Below are 11,574 nucleotides of genomic sequence, written 5' to 3'. Positions count from 1 at the left end.
CCACTTCATTTCTACTCATCATTATTGACTTGAGTAAAGATTTTGCCGTCTTATTTGAAAATCAAAGAACACATTTCAGAATTTCTCTTTGGGGGAATTTTCTTGCTCTTCTACTTAACCCCACCACCCACAACCAACAAAGGACTCCAAATTAATATTTACCACACATTAATTTTAGAAATTTTTACATCAAAAATCCAATTTACTCAATTTATTACAAAAAAACTCTTATACGCTTACATCATTATTTTTACCTTTCCTTTTTCTTTTATTACAATTATACCACTTACACATCAATTCCATGCATGCAGCCACGTCATTGATTGATGACTTATATCAATCACACCTTACATCATTCACTTATCTTTTTCTCTTCTTCCTTTTTTTTTTATTATTTTTAATTTCTTTTCAGTTTTTTTTTTTTTTTTTTTTTTTTTTTTTAAATAAAACCTCCATAGCTGAACTATTCTCCTCCCCCTTTACCAAAGAAAATTTCTAAAATGGGGTTGAAATCTGTAGCTAATAGGAATAAGACGATGACTCCGATTTTGCTTCTCAACTATCGAAACGTGAGCGAGCTCCTCCTAAAAAAAATTAAAGGTTGCTGCCCAGGAAAAAATTCATCAAGATAATGCTTAAAAAATGATTAAGATGGAGCTGGTCTTCGATCTCAGGTTTGTTTTCAGTTTCTTTTTCGTTTCCTCCCTTTTTGAAATTTTTTTCGTATTTGACATTAATGTGTTTTGTGTTTATCGATTTTACTATTTTAGGTTTTTCATTTTAACATTTCTTTTAGTTTTGTTTGGTTTTTTAGGGCTTCTATTTTTTTAGTTTAATTTATTTGTTCTTTTTATGAGTTTTTCATTTTTGTTTGTTTAGTCTTAATTTCTATTTTATTTTGTTGTTTTTTTTTTTTCTGTTTTTGTTTTTCGAGATGTTTTATTGTTTTTCATTTCAGTTTCTTCATTTGATTATTTCTCATTTTGTAATAGTTTTTTCATAGTTTTTTAATAGTGTAAACACCTTCTGTATGTATTTTTTTTAATATGTTTTTTGTCTAGTTGTTTCCTGTCCATTTTTATATCATCAATGGGTAACAATGAGATTTATCATGGATGTTGATGTTCAAAGAGTTTTTCCTGTATTTTAGTTTGTATACAGTTGTTTTGTAGTTTTATTATAGTTTTGCTACTTGCATATGTTATTTCATTATAAAACTAATATGCAACTATTTTGCACAAAACTTACTATGTATAACTATTATTTCTTAGTCCCTGTCAAATTAAATTCCTGCATAATATATAAACTAACATAAAACGATAATGCAACTATAAGGCAACCAAAACAAAAAACAAACTGACTTATACGTAACTGGTTGTACCTTAATTCGAATTTACTCTTCTTATTGTGTTTCTAAAAATATATATATATATATATATTTATATTGGAAACCAGTAATCAATCAAAATGTAACTGTATATAACGTAGATGTATTATTCATGAGGTTTTTTTTTTTAAAATTTCACATCATACATTGTTTTGGATTTGGTGGGAGCTCCAGATCTGTTTGTTACAGATCTACATTTCATGAATATAGATTTCGATATTAGGGGGAGTTATTTTGATCGAATAAAATAGAAAACAAATGTGTAATTTCAGTTTCTTCACAGTTTTTCTGATTTTTTTTTCGTCATTTTCTGTTTAGATCATTGCAGGTCTTCTTTTCCAGTTGATTTCGCCAGAATTAATAGTTGTATTTTTATCGTTTTGGTTTCATTTTGGTTGTTTTGCGGTTTTGAAACGATCGCGGTATTTTCACCTTCATGGTTCGCTCTGTACAGCTGAAGGCTTAGTGAATGTGGTATTTTTGTAAATATTTGTATGTGGACTGTATAAATGTTTAATGGACCGGCCCAAAGTATTTTTGTAATTTTTTTTCCTTTTTTGTATTTTTTTGTTTTTTTCCCTTAATTTTATAAAACCCATCAAAACAACAGCATGCAGGAACTCACATTTTAAAACTCATGTTTATGACATTTACTTAAATGAAAATAATTTTTTTTAATAAGATTAGTCTTGAATAGAAAATTTATGTTTGAGCTAGTTGAGTTACACGAATTAGAATTGAGGATTGCTATTAGATACCAGTGGTGCCCAACATCTTTTATAGGTGGCACTCTAGCGATATTGCCTAAAAATTATTTTCTTAAATTATATGTAACCCGATACTTAATTACACTAATAGCGATATGACACCAAAAAAAGTGCAAGATATCACTAATACTTTTATCATACAATAATGTCATTATCATACATTTTTTTTAAAAAAAATAGACAGTAAAAAATTAAGAGCATTTTTTACAATTCATTTTACAAAAAAAAGTGAGAACACCATACTATAAAATAAGTATAAATATTCACATTAATTTTCTTCTTTTCAATTTTCTCATCATCTATTCTTGCTCTCAGTATGATTTAATAAAAACATTCAGGCATTTATATCCAACTAAGCAACCCTTAATTATCAAATTGAAATTAGAAAATATTTGGGCATTCAGACATCGTTTTTTTTATTATCAAATTAAAATTAGAAAACATTCGGGTATTCAGGCATTCTTTTTTTATTATCAAACACCATTTTATTTAGAGATTTTTCGACATATATTACTGTAACATTTTGAATTAGGGAAAATGTATTGGTAGATTTATGTTCTCCTAGTGAGTTTACCAAAATAAATATTAACATTATTTGAAAATAATTATAAGTAAATAATATGTCAAAAAAAAATTATGTAGTAAACAATAAATTCAGCTAAAGCTCACTAAAATGTGTAGAAGAAAATGAAGGATTCGTTGGAGTCGCACATGAAAATGGAGCTCTCTCCAAAGATGTATAATACTTATATATAACTTCATACCCTTATTTTGTTAAGTAAGGAGTTTTACAAAGTTTGTTGCTAATTAGTAAAGGTTATTTTGACTTGTGGCAAGAATTGATCTTTCAAAATAAAAAGAGCCAAATATAAAGAAAATGGTACAAAAATTGTTAACCAAAATTTTCTAAATTTTAATGTTTTGTTTGTTGTCTAGTAAAATAAGAATAATTTTGTAATTATTCTTACTAAATTTTGATTATAATTGTTCTCGCATAAATCTGGACACAAATATCTAGTCACACTTGTTCGTTATATCGGTGTATTATAAGTTAAGTATAAATAAGAGAGATACAATGATTTATAGTAATTCACTCTCTGTAATCGACAGTAATAGAGCTACGTCTACTTCAAATTTTATTTCTCATGAGATGAATTACAGATAATGACTAAGTTTGGATGCTCTAATTTCTAGGGAGAGATACTCTGACTTCATGAGTACTTTTTTGAACTTCAAAAAATGAACTAGTAGAGCTCTTCTTTATAGGGAATGTAATACCTTAAGGTTTAATAACCGGATTAGCAACCCTAATAAACTAGATTAATTATGTATTAATAAGGAATTATATTATTATATAATTTAATATGTGAAAACTATTATGATATATTGCATTTTAAGATCTCGTTAGTGTGTCAGGGGTATTTTCGTAATTTCGTCACGAGAAGGGTAAAATCATAATTTTATGATATACTGTGTTTATGAATTATATTATTATATAATATGTTTATTCTGTCTATCTGCAGGTATTTTTTGACAAGTCAGCACGGTATAGTAACAACTAGGTATTTTAAGCCGAACCAAATTTGGGGTCCAAAATACATTTTCAGAATTTATTTATGACATTTATATGATAAATGAGAAAATTTGAATTATTGTGTGTGTGCTAAATGACAATATTGCCCTTATTTATATGTGTATGATATATATGGCCTTAGGGGTATTTTGGTCATTTGACCACATAAGTCAGTATTCAACAAAATCAATTTTTTGTTTAGAAATTAGAAAACCATTTTCTGAGTTTGAACCCCCTTAACCGACCCCTCTCTCTCTCTCACCCTCTCTATTTTTTATTTCAATTGATTTGGAAGAAAAGCTTGAAGTTGGTGTGATTTTGCTTGCTTGGGAACTTAGAGAATTTAAGGTAGCTAGCTTGATCTTGTTCATGATTTAATTTTTAAATTAAAAGCTTGTTGATAATATTTGTATTAGTTCTTGGTGTTCTTGTAATTAGGTGATGCATGTTGATGATTTAAAAAATATATTTTTTTAATTTAAAATTTTTTATTTTAATTTTTAATTTTATTTTATATATTTATTTACGTGGACCAATAATATTGTAGCATGTGTACACTGTATTCATGTAGGCACTATCTTGACACACGTGGACTGTCAATCTCACAGTTAATAGATAAAAATAGATTAAAATGTCTAATTGTTAACAGAGTGCGAGTTTTATGGGTTTTGCCGTTAAAATTTAGGTTTTGAGAGTTAATTGCTAGCGAAATAAGAGTGTTAGGGATTATTAAGTTAATCAAAACTCTAAACCTTTCCCCAAAAAAAAATTCCAAACCATCTAAATGGAAAAGATTTTAAAATAATCTTATAATAATTGCAACATATAAAATAAACCACCTCCATGCATGAAATGACATCAACCAAAAACACACATAAATATTTTATTAAATAAAGATAAACTATAATAAGAAAGGAGGCATTAGTATCAGTAGTACTCCTTCAACATAGCAAACTAGTATTTTCTTAATGATATATATCAAATCAAGGATTAGAAGCTGAGTGTGATTCAGTGAGTGAAGGCTTGTCTTTGCTAACAATTGGCACTTGATCATGATGATCCTCTTGCTTGTCCTGATTAGTACTGCCAAGAAATCCCGGCAAGTTGAATGGCAACGGCGGCCACTCAAACTTCGGGAGCTGGTCGGCGAGATTAGGTATGCCGGGAAATTCGGGTACTAATGATTGTGGCACTTCATCTTCATCATCAGAAGTAGTAGTAGTTGTAGTCTCCAAAAGATTGCGTGCCTCAACTCTTTGGATAGTGCTAATGAAGCTCAACATGATTAACATGTTAGTAATGAGTAGAAAACATTTAATATGGTTAGTAATAATAGCCATATTATTTTCTTTCTTAATTGATCTTAAGCATATGATTATGTTCTATTAGTAAGTAGTGTCTTTTTATAGATAGAATTGAGATTGTTTGGTGTTTGATTGGTGAGAAAGAATAAGGACAATTTTTGTACAATTTCTCACCTATCTTAATTATAATTTGATGATAATGATCATCAATGCTAGCCTATGTTGTAGTTTAGAAAAACTTCATGATATTAAAAAAAAAATTGAAATATTATGAAACTAGCCTTTATTCTTCTAATTATTTATATTCATACTCCATAAAATAATTACACATCACCTTATACTATAATACTATAGATACATATAAAAGTTGTTAAATTTGGTGTTCTTTTAGTTGGTTTGAGACTCTTTGATTCTTATATATTCTTTGAAATGACTTTCAATGAATTAGGTGTATAGAGTTTTTAATTGGTTCATCTACTTTCAAGCTAATAAAGCTGAAATTACTTTGTACAAAACAACCTAAACCATAACATGGTAGCTCAGAAATATAACTGCAAGTATTTTTTGTTACTAAATTACAAAAATATGAGAGGTGTAGTCAGAAAGAAAACTGAAGAAAAAGTAGTGGGGAAGACTATATTTACACTCACGTATGATAATATCAATTAAAAATTAAAAATTTACACTAATTTGTTTATCAAAATCACTACATGTTACATAGAATGTGTTACATACATATATGTACAATTGTGTGTTGAGTTTGGATTGAATCGTTATTCTTTAGTTACAAAGCTAAAGGGAGCAAGTGAGTGGTGGTATTCCTAAAACTAGGGGTGTTCGCGGTACGGGTGGTGCGGTTTTTAACCATTTTTTTTAAACCAACCCGCACATGCGGTTTTTCTAATTTTCCAAACCGCACCCGCACCGCGATACTAAAAAACCGCAAAAACTGCACCGCAAAAAATGATGTGGTGCGGTGCAGTTTCTGCGGTTTGAACTATAATAATTTTTTTTTTGAAATCATCATAAAATAATTAAACTATCATTAATATAATTATTTCAAAACACTTAAGAAAATACAGCAAACTTGAGACTAATAAAAGTTATAACAACAACCATAAGTCAATAATCTTTTTAATGTTTCAACAACACACTTAATTAAAAATAACAAACTTGAAACTAATTAAATTCGACAACAATATAAATGTACAACTAACATACTTTCTGCAATAGATTAAAAATAAAACAAACACAAACTTTCAACTCCAAATTTCAATACACATGTATGGGCTTGAGTTTGTTGCTAAAAAGAGAGGGTTTGTGAAGAGTTATGGATTTTGCGTTAAGATTTATGGGCTTAGGTTGGGCTCATATGGGCTTGATTAAATAAATATAAAAATTGAAATTTTAAAACATGCAATGCGGTGCAATTTGAATCGCGGTTTAATAATTCAAAACTGCAAACCGCACTGCACCGCTTGGTTTGGAAAAAATTCAAACCGCAACCGCATCGCGAAGAATTTCAAATCGCATTTTTTTTTGCGGTACAGGCAGTTTGAGCAAATTGATGTACACCCCTAATTTATACACTATTCCTTGACAAAATTATATGAGATTTTTATACAACTTGTACAAAAATATAATTTTCTTTTTAATTTATGAAAAAAAATCATTAAAAAACACGAACAAAATAGTATAATATAACTAGTTACTCTAAACTATTTTTCTAATTTTTTTTTTTATTTTTCCCAACAATAAAAAGAAAAACCATAAAAATGAAAATTCTCCTTTATTGAAATACATGAAATATCACACAAAAGGTTCAGACAAATTTTAGCTATTTTACAACAGGGTTATATTTCCCGAAATTCAAAACAAATTCAAACTCACAACATAAATTCCAGATTCAAATCCTTATTTCACAAACACATCTATACTCCTTCAGCTACAAATGAGCTTTTGAAAACCTTGAAAAGTTTCACACAAAAATAAAAATATAAGAACAAAGAAATATCAGCACCAAAACAATCTATCTTTGACCGAAATTTTGCCGTCTTCTTCACTTAAGCTTGTTTCCTTGTAATCCATTGTCCATTTCTCAAAAGTACAGTCAACAAAGTCGTAGTAACCCCCGTGAATCGAGAGAACTCCTTCCCTAACTTTCTCTTCTATCCAAGGGTATGTCAGCAGGTTTAGCAACGATCGATTAATCGATTCCTGCATTAAAGATAGTTTACAACATCAGCATTCTTAACTCGACAATGATTGAAACTAAAACAGAAAAGGGAATACAAATTGATCAGCATTTAGTGTTGTAATACATTGGTGTTAAGTGTAATCTTGACAAAATAGTGATAAGGAAAACACCATGATGTAAGGGAAGGTAAAAAAAAAAGAGAAAGAGAAGTTATTATGACCACCTACTTGTATTAAATGGGGAACTACTATGGTACTACCCTTATATCTAACTTATCTAATGTGGGGAACTAATTAATGGACCAAACTTTAGAAAATATGAAGTAAAGAAAAGTCGTGTTCAAACTGGCAAGTAGAAAATGATGATAGAGAATACACAGAAAATTATCGTGCACAATACACTGAAAGGGAGCAATTGATTGAACAGAATTACTTTCGTATAGTCTAGTAAAAAGACAATTTTGTGAAGAGCATTGTTATTAGATACTATATGGTACCCGACACCACTACAAGTTGGCATCTTACAAATGGCTACCGGTTATCTATAACTGTTATTAAATTAAATATATGAGAGACCCGATACTTAGACAAACTAATATTAGTATGACACCTCGTGGTGGTGCTACACATCTTGATACCCTTTAGCATTTCTTGATGTTAATCAGCAAAAACAGTGGGTTCCAATCCATTCATGGTAATTTACCTTAATTCTAAGTTATAAAGAAATGTACATGAAACTTTTGCAAAACCAGATAGGTAAGGTTAGGAAAGGAAAAGGATAAAACTAATTGAATACAAAATCCTACATGGGGCTATTTAAAAAAATTCTAATAGATGTGTGGCTTTAATTACCTTCTCACAGTGTTTGCATTGCTGGTCAAAGTTCAGATTTGAAGCAGCAGCCTTTGTTTTCAGTTTTGCGTTCTTTCCATGAATAACCCAGTTATGAATGAAGTTGCTGATGAAGAGTTTAAAAGAATCAGACATAGAGTCATAACTAGTTTTCTACATAACAGCCGAAATTCATGAAATAGAAAATGAAGAAAATTGAACCTTGAATCCCCTTCACCTTCCATGCTCATAAGAGCACGAATGCCACCACAGCAGCTGTGGCCAATAACTAGAATATTTTCAACCTACAAAAGAAATGACATTTACTTTAGCCCCAAAAGAAAGAAAGAAAGACTTCTTAGAGATTTTCTAGGCATACCAATGTTATTGTGAAAGTAGTACCCCTAAGATAAAAGCTATGAAAAAGAGGACATATACACAAAACAGCTCTCATCAGCTTACATTTCCTGTATCACTATAGATTGGTAACTAGAGATGTGTAGAAATCAATTCAAAGTAAGCATACTACAATCACATCATAACAATATATATTAAATAAGAAACCTTACTTTTAGAGTATTCACCGAAAAGTCTAATGCAGCATTTGTTTCCGATGGTCCCTTCTACAAAATATTGAAAGCAGAAAACAAAATGAGAAAAAACAGTGGAGAAAACAAAGATAGGTAGGAATAAGCACAAGTAGATCTGAACCACACATAATTCTACAAAATATGTTGCACACCTCAAAGGGGGGCACCAGGTTTGCAATATTGCGTATTGTAAATGATTCTCCAGGTTGGAATCCCAGTATTGCAGAGGGACAAACTCTAGAGTCAGCACAAGCAATCACCATGAACTGTTCAACAAATCATCAGTAAACAAAGTTACTATTTTCAATACCGAGCTTCACCAGAACATAAGCCTTATGTACAATGCAAGAATATAATAATAGTGTAGGCTTGTAGAAAATCAATCAAATTAATCACAACCTTCGGTTCTTGATTCTTTGCAAGTTGCTCGTAGTGTTCTAAGTTTTCCCTATTGAAACATTGATCAGAAAGTTAGACAACAGTAGTGATTTTGTTTAAATAAAAGACATTCTTAAAAAGAAAAAGAGACTATGCTTACATGTATTTGTGCTTCTTGAAGCTTAGAAAACGACGTTTCAAATTGTCAAACAAATCAGTTCCACTTTCGGTTTCCACTACTGTCTCCAGTTTGTTGTTTCTGTGTTCTTGAGTCAATGCCGGTGGTTCCCTCGAAGCACTCATAGTTAGACCTGGAGTAGTCCTGCAAATTATAAACTAAAAACAACTTTACAAGTAAATCTTTAAAGTAGAGTTTCACAGATTGTTTACATCAAAAGAAAACATTCTTATCTCTCGAGGTCAATCCAAGGATTGCACGCCCTCACAATCCTATATTGCAAAACATTTCTGTACAAACCATGAAACAACATAATTCAGAAGCTTTCCACACAAACCAAGGAAACGACCCAAGGAATTCCATCAAGTCAATCTCACTAATAAAAACTGTAATCCATAAATTTGCAGCACCACCTCCACCACCACCACCATGAACAGCTAACTGCTCAGACTTATAATAGTTATTCAAATTTAAAAAAAAAAAAAAAAGTAGAAATTTACTGTGCCATTAAAAGTTAGATTGATTAGCAGTAGCAGAGTTGAATTAGGCAAATCTGGTGGGAAAAAAGAAAAGGTTTCAAAATCAAATTGCAAAAAGTCCTCACATGATAACATACCACATTCAAATTAAATTCTCCAACCTTCATGCATTATTACAACATACTTTTATTTAACTAGCAAAGAATATGAGAGCAACCCACATCATAATATTTGAAAAAAACACAGAAAAAGTAAAAATCTTTCAGCAACCCACCTGGAATTAGCCGTTAATCTCAACTGGGTATGCTGCAATTCCCCTGATTTCAGCTTAGAACCAAAGATCTACACCAAAAAAGAAAACCACACGTAAACAAACAGAACCAAGAAAAAGATAAGCAAACACAGAAAGAAAAAAGCATAGAAAAGAAAAGAAAAGAGCATACTGACTTGGGTTGAGTCGATGGTGCGAGGAGCAATGAGAGAAGTAGGTGGGTCATGGGAGAGAGAAATAGGAGAAAGAAACGCCATTGAAGATGAAAAAAGAAGTGGGTATAATTTTGAGAGAAGAAGAAAAAAGTTGGGTTCTTGGAACAAACATAATAATAGGGTGTGAAAAAGTAGAAATGTAGGGTGATTTGATCGATGAGCATTTGGCGATCTTTTTCTCTCCAAGAAAGACGGAGAAAACAATGACAGTTTAATTAAACAACTAATAACTTATTATTAATTTTTGCAAAGTGTCAAGTTAGATCAATGCCCAGCTCATCAAAGATTGAGATTTGAAGTTGAAAAAAGGCCCTACTTTTCTTCTGGAACTTTCCAAACACAGACAAACACACATGTAAAAGCAATTGCTCTTGTTGTTTGTTCTTGCTTTAAACGCCAGCTCTCTCCATTTCTCATTCACTCACATTATATTATATTAATAACCAATAAAATAAATAGAATAAAATTAGTCAAAAAGAAATGTAATTAATTACTTAAAAATCTTTTTTTTTTCACCCCAAAAGAATTACTGTATGAATTTTCCAGGAGAGGAGAGGAGCATATCCGTTTACCTGAAGAGAAAGTAAAATAGCATATCCGACTTCTCCCATGAAAAAGTAACTAGTGGAACATAGAGAAGGTATACCCTACACTACACCTAAATAAATGTTGTGTTATTACCAAAAAAAAAAAATCCCTACTCAACAAATTCTCTACTTTTTTTTAAAAAAAATATATATATTTTATTTTACCTCATATATTTATATTACATAAAAATATTAATAATATCTACCACTCTCTAAAATATAATATCGTTATAAGTAAAATTAAATATCGAGTTATATATAATTTTAAAAAAATACTAAAGAGTACTCATGGTGTCTAGTAAACTTGTGAGGTGTAATATTGTTATTAGTACAGTTCAATATTGAGTCTCACTTATTTTAAATTAATAAAAATTATAGAAAAAACCAATTATAGTGTCATTACATAGTGGTGTCAAGCACTTAAGTGCTTAATAGTTGTGCTCTTATACTACATTTTAATTATTTATTTAATTGAAATAAGATAAAAGAGGAAGAGAAATAAAGAATGAGCATATTGAACAATATTGTCCGACATAGATTAAATGTAAAAATATTGAGCCATATATAAAGAACATGAGCTACTCTACTCATCACCAATTGGTTTTGAGATGGAACCCTACGATTCTCAACATAACAAATAATAAGAAACTTAATCAAATAAGTTTGAAGGATAAGAGCACTCCCATCAAATTAGATAAATATGAGTTATTATAACACATTCAATAAAATATATGTTGTTACTTTCACCACTTTAATAGTCAATTTTTTGTCTAAGCTTGACCAACTCACCATAAATAGTTAATTCTGTTACAACTAAA

The 11,574-nt window shown here is 30.0% G+C and overlaps 1 protein-coding gene and 1 long non-coding RNA gene across 2 annotated transcripts; one reads left to right on the top strand and one right to left on the bottom strand.

Annotated features, from left to right (window-relative positions):
- Nucleotides 1-2,380: 2,380 nt before the first annotated feature.
- Nucleotides 2,381-10,862, top strand: LOC133034674 (uncharacterized). Its single transcript, XR_009686070.1, has 2 exons — nucleotides 2,381-4,075; nucleotides 10,716-10,862. It is a non-coding gene; the product is annotated as an uncharacterized LOC133034674 (long non-coding RNA).
- LOC115719419 (beta carbonic anhydrase 5, chloroplastic) lies at nucleotides 6,802-10,794 on the bottom strand. The gene is made up of 9 exons (XM_030648463.2): nucleotides 10,131-10,794; nucleotides 9,958-10,025; nucleotides 9,187-9,348; nucleotides 9,048-9,096; nucleotides 8,801-8,914; nucleotides 8,628-8,681; nucleotides 8,281-8,363; nucleotides 8,080-8,185; nucleotides 6,802-7,248 (listed from the first exon to the last, which is right to left on the bottom strand). Exons 1-9 carry the CDS (start codon nucleotides 10,209-10,211, stop codon nucleotides 7,045-7,047), a joined length of 921 nt encoding a protein of 306 aa, XP_030504323.2. The 5' UTR covers nucleotides 10,212-10,794; the 3' UTR covers nucleotides 6,802-7,044.
- Nucleotides 10,863-11,574: the final 712 nt, after the last annotated feature.

The sequence above is a fragment of the Cannabis sativa genome, chromosome 2 (assembly GCF_029168945.1).
Source record: "Cannabis sativa cultivar Pink pepper isolate KNU-18-1 chromosome 2, ASM2916894v1, whole genome shotgun sequence".
Lineage (NCBI taxonomy): Eukaryota > Viridiplantae > Streptophyta > Magnoliopsida > Rosales > Cannabaceae > Cannabis > Cannabis sativa.
The sequence above is the reverse complement of the archived record's forward strand: the minus strand, read 5'-3'. Positions and strand labels throughout refer to the sequence as shown.

Excerpts from the sequence above, each read along its gene's own strand:
- LOC115719419 (XM_030648463.2), bottom strand. The coding sequence starts at position 10,211 with ATGGCGTTTCTTTCTCCTATTTCTCTCTCCCATGACCCACCTACTTCT. Across the intron at positions 9,349-9,957 it reads AGATTAACGGCTAATTCCAG|GACTACTCCAGGTCTAACTA; the intron begins GTGGGTTGCTGA and ends TATAATTTGCAG. Across the intron at positions 9,097-9,186 it reads TTCAAGAAGCACAAATACAT|GGAAAACTTAGAACACTACG; the intron begins GTAAGCATAGTC and ends ATGTTTCAATAG.